Below are 19544 nucleotides of genomic sequence, written 5' to 3' on the forward strand. Positions count from 1 at the left end.
AAGCCAGAGGCTCGACTGAGGGGGAGGGGGTCATAACAGCACAAAATTCATGTCCCATGGATGGCTGGGGTCCCTAATATGGGGGTAGAGGTGCTCAAAGACCTAGAGGAACATCGACTTACCTTCAAGTGGTGTTTGGAAGGCCAAGATAGCAGCCAAGTGGACCTTAGTAGATAAAATACACAGGCCTTGGAGCTCAAGATGCAGTAGGTAGTCCAGGATTAACTTCAATGAGGCCTGCTTAGGTTGAATGTTTTTATCCAAGGTCCATTTGGCTAGGTAGGTCTAGGGATATAAGAGACTAATAAACTACCTGATAAACCTAGGCTTAGAGTGTCTTCCTGAAGAAAACAACAGGGGCTGCGTCTAGACTGGACAGTTTTTCCGGAAAATCAGCCGCTTTTCCGGAAAAACTTGCCAGTTGTCTACACTGGCCACTTGAATTTCCACAAAAGCACTGACTTCCTACTGTAAGAAATCAGTGCTTTTTGCGGAAATACTATGCTGCTCCCATTTGGGCAAAAGTCCCTTTTGCGCAAAAGGGCCAGTGTAGACAGCTGAGATTTGTTTTGCGCAAAAAAGCCCCGATCACGAAAATGGTGATTGGGGCTTTTTTGCATGAAAGCACGTCTAGATTGGCCACGGACGCTTTTCCGCAAAAAGTGCTTTTGCAGAAAAGCGTCCATGCCAATCTAGACATGCTTTTACGAAAATACTTTTAATGGAAAACTTTTCTGTTAAAAGCATTTGCGGAAAATCATGCCAGTCTAGACGTAGCCAGGAAGTTAATGGTAATGCTAGAATCAAGCCCAAATTTCCTATACTCCGATTCAATGCCTTTCTTCCTCAAGTACACAACATACTTTGATTTTCAAACTCCTTCAGAGTTGGTCCAAGAGCAAGAGATTATTTTGCTCTTCTCAAATCCAATGGTCTGTTCGGATACTGATTGCAATTTCTCATTGCTTTTTAGTTCTTTACCAGTCATATTTTGTCACTACTTTATATCATTGTGTATCATATTGGTTTTATAGGTGCTTTTACCATATCTCCTCCTTTCCTATCTATTAGTTCTGTGAAAGTTGTTCTCAGATATTCCAGAAAAATAGTGTACTACTTTTATAAACTATCGGGGGGGAGAGGAGGGGTTGGAGATCTGCTAGTTTAAAAAAAAAAATCAGTTTTCTGACTAGAGGCTATTTTCATGAAGGAGAACTGGCTATCAATTCTCCTACATATCTGATTTTGTCATCCAAACTGACTTGATCGGTAATTGTGAACCAAGCAAATTGACTTGTTGAATTCAGAAGGCAACTGGTTAGATTGAAATGAGAAAAAAAGGATACAGATTTGTGGACAGAAGGCTGCTTTTGATCCCTTTAGTTCTGTTCAGAAGCCATTTCTCTTCACAAGCTGAGAGCCCAAAGGTGTTCTGTGGTGGCTACAAATGTATCTCACATATACCATGTATTTCACATTTTAAAGCAGCACAAAGTTCTCTCTCTAATAACTACAATTCATAATATATCTTAACTTGTGCCTTTTTAATAAAAAACACAAAACATTCTAAATTACAGCAGCTTATAGAGATCTAAATACTGTCCACATCTCAGCAGAATACTGTAATAAAGATCTCAACATTGTAACTGTAAAATGTTAAAGCTTCATGGCAAGTTAAAACCACAATAAAGCCTTCAGTCTGACAGTATTCTCTCTGCTGATCTCTTGCTTTTGCCTTCAGCTTCATTGCTGTAACACACATTGCTTTATTAAAAGTATACGATATCCTCTCCTTTCCAAGAGGGAAGAAAAAAAAAAAAAAGCTAGAGAGCCCTTTTGGTTAGTACATCACAACAGTCCTTTCCCTAATAGGCAATGTTCTTTGCCAGTACTAAAAAATAATAGGATCTTTAGTTTATCATTAAGTTGAGGTAAGTTTTCTTGCTTTGATTCTGGTTTAAAGCTACCATAAATGAGCGACTTCAGCTGCAACATGTTTTTCAAGATTACAATATGTTATTTGCAGAACTAGTTATCAAAAGCCCTGACTTAGCTTTAAAGAACTGCAAAATTTGCTTCCTAACAGCTAGTTTATAATTTTGCTGGCAAGAGGATGAGAGTTTATCGTATTTCCCTTTTTCTCTAACAGCTAAATGTCTGAATATCATTTATAACTATAGTTAAACTGCAGTGACAGCACTCAACCAAACTCTACTGATTCTTGATTAAAGGAGACTATTTTCTCTTTTTAAACTACAAATACAAGAGGCAATTGCTGTTATTATTTGATATTTACCAAATTAACTCATTAACATAGCAGCATGTTTTGTGTCTAACATCTCACACTGAGTACAGGAAAAGCTAATGATGCAATCAGCTGGGATATGCACTGGAAACAGTGCAAAATTCTATTCATTTGCTGCAGAATTCTATGCATCAGTAACACTATCCAGAAAGAAAACTATAAATATTGAAATTTAAATTTAATATTGAGAAAGATTATGAGCAATTTAATAAAAATAAATGCCATCGTTAATGTAACAGTGTTACAGTTGTAGATTATAAAGTTACCCTAAATAAACCTAGTGCTTCAAAAACTTACCAGTGATTTTCTATTACAAAATATGTGAAAATACAAAAGAATACCACAAAACAATGTCCTTTTTGGGTCAAAACTGACACCAAGATGACAAAGTTGTATTTTAGTTTGTTAACAGAGACTATTGGAATATCTCTCAATTTGGTTGAATTCTATATACCATATCCATTAAAACCCATAGTTAACATTCTCATGTAACCTCTACAATTATTCTAAATGCCCTACCAAACCCATTACTTCTCTGTAACCTTTAAGATTAGCCATTTTTTTGTTTTCTAATACTACATTTTGGCAGCAACTATTTATTAGCCTGTTATTGCAAAAAGTGCAATTTAACAATAAACCAGTCTGAAGGGTTTTTTATGTCTTCAGGATATATACCATATATTTCTTTAAAAATAATCATACTTTTATAGGCAATACTTTACAGTAGACATCTCAAATCTACCATATATGTAAAACTTAAAATGAGAAATTTAGGCTCTAAATCTTTATACATATATTTATATTCAGATTCTATATATATTATATATATACACACACACGCACACACACACACACACACGAGTATATATAAAATATATATAATCAGTCTAAAAATGAACACAAACTGGGCAATGTACATAAAATCTTTTTAAAACTCAAACAATAGAAAAACTTTAAACATTAAACAATTTTAATAAAAGTTTCTGTACAATGCTAAGCAGTTTTATTTACATATAGAAAATGTAATAGGAGTAGTGTTTGAAATTACAGAACTCCTTAAAATTTCAATGGCAGGTAAATCTGGAAAAAATAACAGCATTCCATTCACAAATATTTTCAAGCAATAAATATGTATTTATAAATAGTGTAAATTTACATCAAGATTAGAAACAAAAATCACAAATCTGAAGTTTATTCCTTAGTCTATGTGCAACCCATTTATCTTTGTGACTTGGCTGTTAATTTTTTTAAATTTTATTTTAGGAACCAAAAGTGTAACCGTCATGGTTTCAAAACAAGACAGAAAAACATAAAAGCAGTAAAAAATTTATATCACCTAACTTTTCACATTAAAAAAAAATGTTGCCCAAAGAAAGACTTAAAATTTCTAACTACCTTACAAAGAAATGACCAGCTAAGCTAGTACTTTTTCCAAGGGAAATTCTGAAGGGGAAAAATGGATGAAACTAATTCATCAGCCCAGAAACAGAGAAATACAAAAGAGGTGGTCTTCAAGTCAGTAGTCTGTATAATGTTGCCAGTTTTGTCAGATATATACAAAACATGGAATTATTATTTTTTGAAGTATAGCTGGATGAGCTTTATTTATTTTGAGTTCTGGAATAGGAGGCAGTGCTCTCCCGTCCAGTTGGTTGACACTCCGCACTTGGAAGGTTGCATAGACACAGCTTTCAGCCAGCAGCCTTACGGGATAGCTACAAAAAAAAAAAATCAGTGGTGCAGAACTGGGTCACTTCCTGAATATCAGAAAAGTTTTCATTTAATGTCCATGGAAAAATGTCAAGATGAGGAGGATGGCAATGGAGGAGCCTGGAAAGAAAACATAAATTACTTTTTCTACAATGGGCAAAATATCAATTATTCAATAAAGATCTGTGTAAACAACATGTATGAAGTTTAACGATCAAATTAACATTATTGGTTTCCACTTGAGGATTTTTCTGAGACTGTATTTGTGATTTTTTTTTGCACATTCAAGTACAATTTGCATTTTATTATCATCTTACATTAACACTCTCTAAGCACAATACAATTATTTTAAGTCAACCACCACAAGTTATCTAGATGAACATGTTAAAAACTAGACACAGAATTCTTCCCTATAAAAGCCTTCCTGCAGAACCCCCTCCCCTCAGAAGAAGTCTGAGAACACAGATATTTTAGACTTTTCTGTACCACTTTAGTATCTGAGTGCTTCACAAATGAGAGCTTAGCTCAAAGCTTACAACACTGAATTGCAGTTGGAAATTAGTCAACAGGCATAGATATTTCTGGATTGTCATATTCAATTGTATCATCTTGAAATGCTCTATCCAACTACTGCCAACCTTTCTTCAAATGTAAGGTTTGCCATGAATCAATTCAGTACCACTTTTGTTCCAAGTATGGACAAGACTCCTGACCTTACCAACAACATTGAAAACCATATGGAATGTATGGAGAATACTTCATTAACACACTTCAAAGCAGCAGGCTACACCATACTGAACATACCTACAAATGGCCAAAGGTAATGGACAGCAGAGTTTTGGTTGAATTCAGATGCAAAGGAGACCCCATGCCAAAATAATTATTTGAGAGAATTCTTTTGTCAAGTGGAGAGACAAAGCCAATTTTTTTTTGGGGGGGGGGGCGCGAAGATTGTAGGGTGTCAAAGTGTAAGACACCTATATTGATTTCCTAGTAGAAATAACATGTCAGAGCTTCTTCTGAATATAGTGTTAGTCTCTAAGATTCTCTTTTTTATTCTCCCCATACACAGATGTTTCTGGGGGGCACAGGACAATGTTTTAAAATGAGGTCTCCACCATTAAAATAAAAATACCATGAAGATGAAAATGTTCAACACAAAGAGATGGAATGGGTTTCAGAAAGGGCCCAGACCTGTGGGGTCAAACCAGGGAGGCTTTGGTTTCCCCCTCTCCCAGAGCTGTCTCCAACACTAATCAATGATAAGAACCATACTTGAATGGCACTGTGACCCTGTTTTCCAAGTCACAATGACTTTCACTCAAATTTGGCCCAGCTCTTCTTTCAGGATGATGGAGTGGATGAGCCAAATCTGAATGGTGCTGAGACCCTGTATGCCAGGTCAGAATGACTGTGACTCAAATTTAACCCAAAGGTAGTTTTGGAGACCCTCTCAAATGGGGTACAAAGGCAAAATGTCTTCTCCACTTACGGGTGGCCCCGTCTCCCTCTGATCCAGACACGATCTTCGGGTAACCTCAATATTAGCATTTTAAGCCTCATCCTTGTTAACTTTAACACCAGTCTTTTCTACAGACTCCTTTATGTACCCTGTAGAATTACTGTACTTTTCATGCATTTCTTCCCCTTCAATATTTTCCTCCATAAAAATTGAAAATATAATTCTATGAATCTGTTTAAACCCAAAAATTCAAGGTACAGGGTGTCCCAGCTGTAAGTTGGCCCGGTTATACATCCGTTCCACACTGAAGTCATTGATGCTTGTAGGAACTGATGTGTTATACGTCCTCCCATTCCCCGCTCCTAAGTCATGCAAAACTCCCCTCCCCCGCTCCCCAACCCCTCCGCCACCAATTTGTGAAAATGGAAGTCAGTTCTGGGAAAAAAAATTCCCCCACTTTAAGTTGTTTTGCTATAAATCCAAGTTTTTTGGAACGTATCTTGGACTTACAGAGAGGACGGCCTGTATTCATATACAAATAGATATCAAAATAGCATACAATTGCTTTACAAAGGTAGTTTTGCACCCACTGAATATAACTTACTAATGTAAATTGGTCATAGACTTGCATCATGTCCTCCATTTTGTACTGTTCTAGCACCACAAAATTTTCCAGGTTCCCACTTATCTTTCGTGCACAGTCTTGGCAATGCACAACATAGGTCTTCCGAGAATTGCTCTCACTGGTGACAAAAAGCAGATTAAAGACTTCCACCTATGTGACAGGAAAAAGAAAATCAGTGTTCAAATCTGGTTTAGAAAAGCTACAAAAATAAGGGTTGGTTGATTGATTTGGGATTTATATTCTGACACTGTAGATAAGCATATAGAAAAGAGTCAAGATAGATCAAGAAAAATTCACACCTCCAGGCTTCAGTCATAGAAATAGGCACTCATATCCACTACTACTAGTAGGACATTAAAAAGGTTGAATGAAGGCGCTAACGTAAGCGTAGGTGACTGTTAACTGAACAAGTTTTATAATCTGAGTGTTACCACTGTAAAGCATTAGGGATGTTAAATTTTGATTAATCAACCAATTGAGTAGTCGATGGAATTTCCATTGGCTACTTGATTAGCCAATAAGGGGCGGGGTGCTTGCTATCCCTTTTTTGGCTTCTCAGCTTAGGACAACAAATGCCTGATCAGAGGTACTAAAATGGTGCCTTTCATTTGGTCTTTAGCAAAATTGCTATTCCGTTTTTTAGAAACATATTGTTAAATACTAGGAAGAATCAAAACACTCTTCACAAAACATATCTGTCGGGAGCACATCAAAGTTCTCTCTCTCCATTTGAATTGATTTCTGACTAGTGTAATGCAATCAAATACAATTCTAAAAAATAAAGCTCAATGAATCCAATTCAGTACAGATAGGATGAAACTTTTTTTTAGAATATCACATAATGGCATGAGTAACAATATGTTCATTACAAATAAAGAGTTTAGCAAAATATAACCCATATCTAAATGACTGGATTATAAGGTTTTAGGAGATGGCAGTATGTCTTCTTATATATAGGTATGTATAGCCCCCCTTGTGGTTTCTACCATCATGCAAATAAATACAAAATTACTAATAGCAACAATAATAATGGAAGATTCCCCCAAAACAGATCAATTTAAAATCACAAGATTCTTAACATTTATTTCTACCGACCTCACAAATGCTACAATAATGAGCTGGCTCTTCCTTTGTTCGGCCATGCCAGACAACCTCTTTTCCTGCACCAATTAGAGCTTCCCTCAATGTCTGACACTGCTTGAGAGTTCTCAACAGGCAATACCTATCACAGAAATCAGAAGTAGGTTACTTTATACACAAACATTTCTCATGCCATTTAGTTCAACACTAATTTATTCAATCTTAAGCCCCCAACACAAGAGACAGTATTTTACATTTTAATTGGAGTAAATGATACTTCCTCAAACACAGTGAAATACTATGTTTTTAGTGTACTCTAGTTATACAATTGTTTTAATCTAACTTTATCAACAAGAAGTTTGGTCGATTTGCTGGGCTAAAACACAAGCTTAAAATTAATTTATGAAACTCAAAACATTATGTTGCTAATTCAAAGCATCATTTTAGAGTAATATCCTAACAGGAAATCACTTCCTCAGCACAGCTATCTTCCAGTGGCCTAACATCTGGAAATGTAAGTTGTGGTAGAAATTACTACAGCTCAGGAGGAAAAAATTACCCAGACTAATTTTAGAAAATAAATTGTCTAAAAAAGGAAGAAAACTTTGACATTAGTATGCTTGCTGCATTAATGAATAAAAGCTTAATGTGTTCCCAAATGACTATTTACAATTATTTGCAGTATTTCTATGTAAATGTCAAAAACAAATTTGAATTTTAGCTCAAATTCATCATTAAGCAATACATCATTTTGCTTTCCAATATTATGTGAAGTTCTACAACTGTTCTCAGAAGTGGACCAAAAATGGGTTGTCTGAGTTTTTAAAATTTCAAATTTATATTTTCATTAACAATAATTTTCAGTTCTCAACTATCCTTTTCATTTGAGCAGTACTCAGGTTTTCCTCTCCAAAGGATAGCTACATACATTACAGACATCCTGGAAAACATAAGAGGAAGAAAAAATGATAGATAAAAAAATGAAAAAAATGTATTCCTCTCTGCCCTTCCCAAATATCATTCTGAGACATGGCTAGTTCCTTACTGTCTTTGCAACCAGTGGTTCCCAAACTTTTTGACATCCTGCACCCTTTTTGATTTTTGAAAAACTCTCATCCCCCCCCCAGTTTGGAAACCCATGCTTTTACAGTCTAAAATGACTAGTGTATATATTCGTATTTGTTTAAGTTAGCAAAATTTTAGTTTCTACATTGAGACACTGACATTTCATACTTAAAATGTAATCTATGCTGAAAAAAACACCCAAACTCCCAGATCTGGGGGCTTGTTAGCATATTACTGCAAGAACACAGCAAAAAATGAAAGACAAAACTGATAAGCAAATAAGCCCATTCTACATTAGCAACTAACCCCATTTCCAGGCACACAACTTCCAAAAGTTGAAAAATCTAAAATGGCTTGTCGGACTATAAAAAATGCTAAATATTTTTGACCTGTGAATAAAAGGTCTCAGTAACTTGATAATGTATTTAAGTCTAAATAACTTTTAATTGCTAATGCTGATAAATATATATTTTTAAAGTTACCTATGTGATAAGGTCAGGCCAGATGGGTTACAGGAGAGTACTAGAAGGGAAGTATATTAGCCTTAGATTAAATAGGACCCTGTTCCCAAGATAAACTAACAAGGTGACAACTGGCAGTGGGTCACTGAGTCAATGTGTGTATAGTCATTAGTTGTATTGGAGGCAGGAATCTGCTAGATCACCTTACTAGTATTCTGGATTATTTTGATAAGGAGCAGAGCCAACTTTGAGGGTCCCTCAGAAGCCAGGTATCCAAGTCCTCTGTAACTTTCTCCACCTTCAAATGAAGGTTCTGGGCCACCCTTTTTAGAGGATCCTGATGGGCCATGGTGTCCACTGCAGGAAGAGTAATAGTTCCTGCCATACCTTCATCAGGTGGGACCAAATCTTCCTGCTACTCTGGTTCCCTGATGGCTGCCTGGAGAATGTTGGATGCTCCTAAGGCAGGTGCTAAGTTTGGTACTATGGGTGTCATGGCATCAGTCGGGGTCAGATCTCGATGGCATCTGATGTTTGTCCTCTGATGGTTCATCCCAAATACTCGGTATTGCACAGGAAAGAGAGATATCCAAAGAGTCGAGGATTCACTGAGGCCACAGATGATATTCTGGAGCAGGACACTTGGTAGGCCCATGATATCCAGAATGGCCACTGTATTGGATCCTGCCACTGAGATGGCCATGACACCAGCAGCATTGCCTACCCTTCCTCTTGCTTAGGGCAGTGCCGGGATTGGTACTTGCTTCATTGGGACAGTCAGGACTGAGCCTGACCACAGCAGAGAAGATACTGATGGTTCCAGAGAGGAACGCCATGGTGATGTGGAATGATATAGAGCAGCGGTCTCCAACCTTTTTACACCCAAGATCACTTTTTAAATGACAGACCAAGTCAAGATCTACCGCCCCACCCCTTCCTTGAAGCCCTCTCTATTCTCCACCTCTCCATCACTTGCTATCCCCGATCCTTATACTGCTACTTTAAAAAAAAATTCCCACCATTCCTCGCAGCTACTCACCTGTGCTGTTGCTTGGTGAGTAGCTGCTCCTCAAATGAGGAAATCTAATGTAAATGTACTGCACAGGTGCGCAGTTCAGAGAGGGCTCAAGAGCTACTTTTAGAGCCTCCAAGATCTACCAGTAGATCGCGATCTACTGGTTGGTGACCACGGATATAGAGGAAAGATTGAGGTCCACCTCCAAATCCTCCTGAACTGGAGAGTCCATCAATACCGAGTCGACGGATTGCTCTGTGAGGATGGAATCAACAGTGCTGGTATCTGTGGGCCAGCTACTGGGAGTCCTGGTGTGGGATGCACCCTACTGATGGTCTCACATTTCAATCTAACAGGGAAATGGCCCCCTTTACCTTTTTCTTCTGTGGCAACAGAGACTAAGGTCAGTGTTGCATGCTGGAGGCAGGGATCTGTGCCTGTGCTCTTTTTAATATAGTCCTTCCTTGGTGCCAAGGTGTCCTGCACTGAGGCTAAGGGTGCTCCATCTGGCACAGGTGGAGGGTGAAGAGATGACTCCATAAGGAGTTCCAACAGGAATTCCGCTTCTTTTTAACTTGGGCTTAAAGCCTCCTCAGATTTTGCACCTATCTGCTTGAAAACCCTCTCCCAGGCACATTAGGCAGGAGTCATAAAGATCCCCATTGGGCACAGACTTAAAGTGCTTGCCACATTGCTTAAAAACCTGACACTGAGGCATGCCCAAGTCCCAGGATAAAAATGAGAGGGAATCCCCTCAAAGTAAATGTACTAACTCTAGATCCAACTACAATATTTACTAAATATGCAAATTATTTACAAGAGATAAAGTCTAATAGGGAGTCACTTGCAAACGCAAGAGCTCAAACTATTCCAAACATCACTGGCAGTAAAAAGGAACTGAACAGGCAGCGGGTTGGCAGGCACGTATATACATCACCATGAAAGCACCACTCCAGGGGGCTACACAGCTGACCCAAAAGGGAAAGGCTAGGGAAAACCTTCCGATGATCATGCACACAGCACACACACCCAGAAGTGACAGATTTTATGCCACTATAAGAAATGATGAATAAAATTTTAGTTCCTAATGTATGATACACTTACACCTGTGCTTAATTTCAAGCAAAAGTAATTCCACACTGACGTCAATGAAAGGGGTTATTCATGTAAGTAAAGTTAAGGTTATGTCTATTTTAAGTATTTGCAGGGTCAGGACCCTAATTTTCAATATTTTGGTTTTTGAGCATAGAAACTTTGTAAAATTCAAAGAAGAGATCCTAAATGTTCTGACCCTAAAAAAAAAAAAGCATAATTTTCTTCATTATACATTTTATCTAAAATTGTTACAGTACAAACATTACAAAGTTTAAAACCAAATTTTATAATTTTTAGTATCAAGTGATTTAAATCAGCCAACAGAAAAGAAAAGGCCTGGGATTATTTCACACAAAAGCAGGAATGATCAAGTCAGAGAAGATAAAAGCTAACTATTGGGAAAAGTTTTGAAAGAGACCAGGAAATTAATTTATATCAAAACAAGAGTTAAATGAAACATTTAAAAAACAGATACATCTCTAAGAATGGTAAGAAATGTGCAGCTCTTGACCTTGCTAATAAAGGATGAGTAAACTTTCATCTAGTTCTATAGACAGCATTTACCAATATTTAAAATTAAATTGAGTACCTTTGAAAGAATGCAGGAGGAATTTCAGAAATACACTTGCTCATCAAGAGCCATCATATTATATAATTATGTTTTAAGAGTATCAGTTTATTTAATCTATTTAGTTCTTTCATTGAATTGCCATTAAGAAACTTGCAGACATCTGAGGCAGGTCCATAATTTATGGCCACAGAAAATCAAGTACTTTAAATCTATGAGGACTGTTGGTATGTACAATCCCTAATCAGGCCACCTCTCTCCAGCATGCCACTGCAATCACCCCCTTTGAGACTGGCCAATTAAATGCATCAGTTTGGAGAGGCAGTAGGTGGAATGAGTCCAATATCAGACATCTGTGGACTAGAAAGACACTTTTTAATTTTCCATCTGTTCTACTTGCTGGCTATTTTTTTTGTAACTGAAAATGCACAATAACATTTATTAGTTTTAACAATTTAGGAAAAAATTCTGATACACTACCTACTTAAGAAATATGCCCTGAATTACAAATAATTTTTTTTTAATTGTCAATATTTTGTGCCTCCATGCTAATATTTAAATGAGTTATTTGGGCAGGCCTAAGAGCAACACCAAATATGCTCATGTCCTTTCCTCAATTGTTCTCAGCTTTCATTGTCAAAATTTTCTGTTTCAGTTGTGAAGAAAGCACACAAAAATGACCTAAGAGCAGACGCTGAAGCAATAGCTGCTTGAGCTTTTAGAGAGACAAATAATAGCTGCAAACCCAGAAGCCAGCTGTAATGCCAGCGATATTTAACAATACTGACGTTTTAAAGTATTTCTTTGATAATCAAAGCATGTAATAGAGAAGAGTATGATTAGGAAGATCTACTCCAATGTTCCCCAGTGTGTCTGATGCTTGAAGGACTTGTTAAGGGGAGGGAGCTGATGAAAGATGTACAAATTAACAATACACAGTGGGGCTAAAGGGAGGCACGAATAATTTCACTTTCCTGAAGGCAGGCTCAGCTTTCAAAAATTTGGGAAACCCTGCTTGCTCCAAGTAGTATATTAGATTAAGGTATGAGATAGGTTTACGTAATGTCTTACATTACATACACAGGGTGAATCCACTGTAACAGAAGTGTCTGCTTGATTTCTTCTGTGAGGAAGGGCAGTGAGGTCTACATCTGAACCGTCATATTTGGTGAAGCTTTCAAAGCCTGGTTGGCATCTTGTTTATCCCCTTGATGCAGGGTGCTTGTTAGATATATCCTTAATAACTTCTCTATTCTGGTGCAAATGTCCTGGGATGCATATCATCTGGATTTGCTGATTTGAGCACACTCACTATTTCCTAAGTATCTTTTTACCTATGTTTTTATATTCAATATCCCATCACTTCATTTTAGTTACCCAAACCCAATTTTTTTAAGCTACCAAATATTTTAATCATTTTAGAATTCTCCTTATTCATTAATGTGTACCTACTCTCTCTAATATTTCCTCTTTCTTTTGGTGTGACAGATTTGTAAAGGCATTTCTTATTCCTTTAGACCACTGATTCCCAAATGCAGTCTGCCGATCTGCTGTGGTCCACGGCTGTCTTACAGGTGGCCCATGACTTGAGCTCAGCCTCCTCCCCTCCCACGCAGTGAGGAACACATGCTGCTGCTCCAGCTTCGTGGTTTCTGCTCAGCCACAAAGCTGGAGTACCAGCTCTGGCTTCCTGCCCCGGAGGAAGAGGAAAGGTGAAGAAACCCCAACCTTCACCGCCAGACCCAGCTTGAGGAGAGAGGCAGAGCAAGTGGCTCCATGAACTGCCATTCCTCCGGTGGGTTGGAGTGGGGTGGGAGCAGCAGCACATGGAGCCAATTGCTCTGCCTCTCTCTGCGAGCCGGGTCTAGTTGGGAAGGTGTGGGTTTCTTCACCTCCCCACCACCTTCCAAGCAAGTTGCCAGAGCTGGTGCTCAAGCCTTGTGGCTGTGTGGTGACTGCAAGGCTGGAGCAGCAGCGTGGGTTCCTGCTGTGTGGGGGAGAAGGAGGGAAACTGAGCTTGCCCCCCACCCTGCTGAAGGAAAGGCAGTGGAAGCTTTTCCCGCTGCTCCCATTGGCTGACAAATGGGTGTAGTGGAAGGTGGTGCTTGGGAGCAACAGGGGCACAAAACCAGGTAAGTGCTGCCCCTCATGCCCAGACCCCCACACCCAATCTCCCTCACTCACCCCTTCCCCCTGCCAAGATGCCACACTCCCAGCTTGCACCTTCACCCTCCCTCCTGGCCAGATACCTTACCCCCAGTCTGCTCCTGCACCTCCCCCTGGCCAGACACCTACTACTGCATCTACTGTTGCTCTTACTCCCTTCCTGCTAGCCAAGCACCCTTGTCCCAGTTTGCTTCTGTACCCTACCTTCCACCCAGACAGCCACCCTCACCTCCCTTACAGTACCCCACCTCCTGCCCAGAATCTGTACCCCATCCCTATCCTAGTCACTGGCAGTCCTGTCCCGCACACTGAGCCCCTCATTTTTGTCTGCAACCCAGAGGCTAAGGGGGTCAACAAAATCCACTAACTCCAGAACCACAGAAAAGTAAATCTGGCCTATGGGAAGCCCTGAATCTCAGTCCTCCTTGTCCCTTCCTCTCACCCTATGGGGCTGGAGTGCCAGAGGAGTGAGGTGTCTCAGGGTACGTTTACACAGCAGGGCTAAATCTGAAATAAACTACACAACTTGAGCTAATTCAACTGTGTAACAAGTCAAAATAGCTTATTTCGGCTTTTGGCATGATCTACACAGGAGGAAGCCTGAGTTAGAGCACTCATCCTCCGACTTCCCTTGCTCCTCGTAAAGTGAGGATTTCAGGAGTCAGAGTAAGAACTCCTCCAGCTCGCCATTATTTTGACATTAAGTCAAAGTAACTGCTTGCTATGTAGACACGGATTATGTTGGAGGAAGTTTTTTGTTTCTCACTTGTGTGGTCCCAACTGATTTTTCCGTGGGTTGGTGGCCCCCAACCCAAAAAAGGTTCCCCATACCTGCCATAAATACATAAAAAATTGAAACATTTTGTATTGGACACAAATTCTTTATTTAATTTATCAAACTTCATTTTAAATGAACGAGAAAGTTTAAATGCTTAATCTGTTTAATCATTTAAAATTAAACCATTCTCCCTAGTTGCAGCACTAGCAAAATGGCTCAGGCACAATTATGCAATTAACAGTGAGTTTCCATTGGCAATTGGTGGTCCATGGAGAGGTTAACATTGAGTCATGTGGGCCATAGGCCAGAAAGTTTGAGAACCACTGCTTTAGACACTTACACTATTATAATTTGGGGATTCTTGTGTTTGTTTTTTGGGAGATAAGGGTGTCTTTTCTCAGAGCAACCTAATTTATTTTGGCTATTTTTATTTGGTTCCTCAAACAATTCCAGTTTCACCTTCAGATCTTTGAATACTTATTTTTTAGCTTCTGGTCCTTTTTGTTTGCACTTATTTAAGAGAGAACAATGCTGGATTGGATATTTATTGGGGTATCTTAAGAAGTCCAAACTTTCTTTCAGATGTATTTGTTTTAATAATTCCTTCCCTTGCACCACAGTCCCAAACATTTACATGTATACTCATTCACATTTAGATTTTAATCAGTGCTCACTACCACGTATGCTAGTGCCTATGTCACCGCAGAATATTTTTGCTTATTTTTCAAATTAGAAGCACAAGTTAGTTTTCATTGAACTAAAAAAGTCCTTTTCTATCCTGTTTACTACTTATTTTGATGCTTCACTCCCAGAAGAGGTAACTATTTTAGACAATCTTGATGCCTTGGATTTCCATGACCGTTGTTAATTAGGATGCAGATCTACATTTGGCACAGAGATCGCACCTGTTGCATTGAAAAAAATTCTCTTCCTGGTGATGAATCAAGTGTTCATGCTGATATTCAGTGAAAGCAAATGACCATAAAGTATTGGCAATATAAATAACCATCAAAACTAGCAGGAGTGAATACAGCTGTTCTCAGATGACCTCATCTCTTTCCCCTTGAACAAGTTCAGTGGTTAGTTTTGGACACTGGCTCTTCTTTCCCAAGGGCATTCAAATGAGATTTCAGAGAGTATCAGCTGAGACCCCTATATTCATCTCTCTCTCTCTCTCTCTCTCTCTCTCTAATGAGGGCAAGAAAAGAGACATGGACTACAGTATGTTCTGTATGCTAATGACACCTTTCCATTTCCATTTCAACCAGCCTAATAAGTATGAACTAACACTTGTCTTAGACTAGCAAAAATTGTGGGTTGGGCGATAACTTACTGGATGACATTTAAGCCAGGTCAGAGAGAGGAGATACTGGGGAATATATGCTCTCTGATTAAAGGGGATCTTTATTTGTAGCGTACATTTGCAATTTAGGCATCTAATTAGATTCCCAGCAGCTGTTAGTCAAACAGAAACAGCAGTAGTTTAGTCTTCCCTGTGTTTGCTGGAGAATCTCTGGGATTTTCCAAAGATGTTTACTGTGAATTCTAGCTGCTTAACTGAAATGGTAGAAGCTGGAAATGGGTGATGAGAGGGATCACTTGATAGTTACCTGATCTGTTCATTCCCTCAATGGCCACTGTCAGAAGACAGGATATTGGGCTAGTCATATCTCTGATCTGATCCAGAATGTCCGTTCTTTGGGGAAGAATCTTGAATTTTTAATAAAGGCTGTCTTTACCCAAAAAGGTAGTCACTGAAGTTAGAGATGTTTCACAAGCCCATGGTAACTAATTGTCCATTCATTATCAGTGGGAATAGGTCAATGGAGGGATGATAGGAGTTACTATAGAGAACTTTCTGGGTGTCTGGCTGATGAGTCTTGCCCACATGCTCAGGGTTTAGCTAATTGCCATATTTGGGGTCGGGAAGGAATTTTCCTCCAGGGTAGATTGGCAGAGGCCCTGGAGGTTTTTCACCTTCCTCTGTAGCATGGGGTACAGATCACAGCTAGAGGATTCTCTGCATCTTGGGGTCTTCAAAGTATTTGAAGGCTTCAATATCTGAGATATTACCCATTACCAAGATAGCTTCCCCAATTATCACCTCTAATACCATTAGCTCACAGACATCCCACTCTCCCCACCTCTAATATCATCAATTCACAGACACTTACCTTCCTTCCTCCCCCCCACCCCCGCATCCCCCTCCTGTTCTGAAATGTGATTTGTCCTTTTCATATGTGTTCGTTTTTTAAAATTGTATCCTTTGGTATATATGGTTGTGACTATTTTCTTCCACTATTTGATCTGAGGAAGTGGGTCTGGCCCACGAAAGCTCATCATCTAATAAACCATCTTGTTAGTCTTTGAAGTGCTACATTGTCCTGCATTTTGCTTCAAGGACTAGTAGACTATCTGATTAGGAAATGCTTATCTGATAGTAGACAGGATAATTGATTAGTCACTCCCGCCCTCCCCCGCTGCCTCAGACAGAGGCAGCAAGAGGAGGGGAAAAAGGGGGGCACTTCAAAGCAGCAGCGCCGCACCGAGCTTGGGTCTCCGTGCAGTGCTGCCGGTTTGAACATGGCAGCATTTCAAAGGGACAGTGCTGCACGGCTGCGAGTCCCCAGCTGATCCCGGGCTCCAAGCCATTTTCAAATGCCACGCGGAGCCTACGCTGACCCCAGGCTCCATGTGGCGTGCCAGCTTTGAAATGCACAAGAGCCCCTACTGGGTACTCTTGTACATTTCAAAGCTCGCACACTTCATGAAGCCCGGTGTCAGCTGGGAGTCCTCAGCTGACCCCAGGTTCCACATAGCATTTCAAAACGGCTTGGAGTCTGGGATCAGATGGATCATTCCCTGCTGATCCCAGGCTTTCATGCAGGTACTTCTGCATTGAAATGCACAGGAACCCCCACTGGGGTTCCTGTGCATTTCAAAGAGGAAGCACTTGTGTGGAGCCTGGAGTCAGTGGGACTTCCTGCTGGCCCTGAGCTCCATGCAGCATTCCAACTTTGAAATGCACATTTCAAAGGAGGAATGCAGAAGTGCCTATTGACTACTCGACTAGTAAATTAATCGCAAGTTAACATCCCTATCTTGCACCTGAATGAACCTCCACTCTGCTGAACCTCCCTTACTGCATATTGAGCCCCTCTGCACCTAGCCCCCCTGCTGAAACCCATCCCTGAACCCAGACAATCCCTCACAGAATCCTTTATACTCAAGCTCCCACTTCAAGACCCATCCTAACCCAGCACACCTGGACCACACCAATGACACCCCCCACCCAAATGAGCCCCAACCAGCTGCACCCAGAACTCCAGGAACTAGATATCCATATTGAGCCCCCCCAACACTTAAAGCCCTCTCGTTGAGCCACCCATTACTTGAATCCTTACCCTGTTAACCTCACCTACTTCATCCATAGCTCCTCTGCATCCAGACCATCTCTCCCCCACTTCCCCCGGAGTCATCTGCACTCAAACACCCGCCCCCCACATGGATCACCCTGATAAGCCCCCGTACCGAGATCGTACTCAATAAGTCCCAATCTCCCAGCTCCAGACCTTCCCCTGCATTGAGGTCCCTACAGCCAGACCCCCTACTGGACCTCTGACTGAACCATTTACACTCAGATGTTCTCACGCAAAACCTTCTCATCACAGACACATGGATGTTTCCATACTTAGCCCCTCCAGACTTGGATCCTGCTAGGCTGCCCACAGCTGGTACAGAGACACAGGGCTCTAGGGTATTTTGGGGACAGGCCTGGTCCTTGTGCTATGTCAGGATCCAATGGAGCTTCTCCCACCATATCACCTGTTCCAGGGTGGAGTGCGAGTGATCTCCCATCTCTGTGCAGCCAGCAGCCTGTGCTTCTCACTTACATGCTGGAGTCTCCACATTTATTCATTGACTACATTTGCAGCATTTTAAATATTGTGCAAAGAATTTTTATTTTTTGGGGCACAGAATATTTAATTTCTTGGTAATGTATTTCATCAGGAGAAGAATAGGCTGGAATGCTCATCTGTTTTCTTAGAATTTCAGAGGGCAAAAGTGATGTCAGATTTTTTATTTTTGTATAGATTTGTATGGCTTTGAAAGCTATGTTAAAAGTGCCCCGAGCCTGCGAAATGCACTTATGAAAATGTAGGAATAACTACACACACCCATACTCCCAACAAACCCTATTACTTTTGAACCCAGAATGTTCCCATTTCATTTTCTGAATTTAATCAGCTGCAAGACTCTTCAAATGAAAGGAGGGAGGAAAAGAGGCTTTCCAAACCCTGCCTCCTTGCATGTCAAGGATGTTTTCACCAGCTCTCCAAGTGATAGGATATAAATTAGATAAATAGGAGTACTGGAAATGAACATGTAAATTTATTATTAAAATATTAAGTTTAACTTTAAAAATAATTAAACATTTTCACCTGGAGTCTGAAGTTTACTGACAGTAAAAGGCCTAATCTTTCAACTTGTTGTTATACATAGGCAAACCCCTGTGTTCAAGCAGGGACCCATCAGAGTCAGAGGCCTCTCTGCATAGAAGTTTCAGAACTGAAACCTAAAATATTTTGAAAAAACTTCTAAATTTGCAGTTAAGATTAATATCTCTCCGGAAATCTAGGCAAGAAAATTAAATTTCATGCTTAATTTACTGGATCAAAACAGAATTCATTTCATGTAATGCTAAACACAGACTAATAAAATGGATTTAATTAGAAATAAATTTATTCTGAAAAAAACAAATTTTGGCTTAAAAGACCACCTTTGTTTCTTCCTAGAAGAGAAGTTCTACTTCACAATCTGTTCAAATTAAATGTGATGATTTCAATCTGTTTTAACAGTTAAAATAAGAACAGTAAATAATCAAATTGGAAATGGATACACAAAAAGTTTAAAATATACATACTTGATCATTTCAAAAAGCCTTGGATCTGAGACCTTTATATTCCGTGCCATATTCCATGAAAGATGAATCATGGGTACTATTGACTTCACGCTTTGCAATTTATTCCACTCGTACCGTTCCACTGCCAATTTATATTGACAGGCTAGAAGAAAAAGTTACAGAAATTTTAAGACAAGACATTAAAGGATATAATAAAATATCTTGATCACACTCATAACCTAATTTTTTTAAGATTTAAGAAATTGCATACAGTATGCTACAATGGTTACCATTACAATTTTTAAAGTTTT

General features: G+C 39.5%; 1 protein-coding gene across 4 annotated transcripts in view; it reads right to left on the reverse strand.

Moving 5' to 3' along the window:
• Positions 1-3254: 3254 nt before the first annotated feature.
• The window catches only part of KDM6A (lysine demethylase 6A), a 289075-nt gene continuing 272785 nt past the window's right edge, over positions 3255-19544 (reverse strand). For all 4 annotated transcript variants that reach the window (XM_075912747.2, XM_075912776.2, XM_075912756.2 and 1 more), the window contains 4 exons: positions 19255-19396; positions 7198-7324; positions 6082-6252; positions 3255-4135 (listed from right to left, as the gene is read on the reverse strand). In XM_075912747.2, the coding sequence (XP_075768862.2) occupies positions 4106-4135; positions 6082-6252; positions 7198-7324; positions 19255-19396 (470 nt within the window). In that variant the 3' untranslated portion in view covers positions 3255-4105. The remainder of the gene's footprint in view (positions 4136-6081; positions 6253-7197; positions 7325-19254; positions 19397-19544) is intronic.

This window comes from Pelodiscus sinensis, chromosome 1 (genome assembly GCF_052426305.1).
Source record: "Pelodiscus sinensis isolate ZL-2025 chromosome 1, ASM5242630v1, whole genome shotgun sequence".
NCBI lineage: Eukaryota > Metazoa > Chordata > Testudines > Trionychidae > Pelodiscus > Pelodiscus sinensis.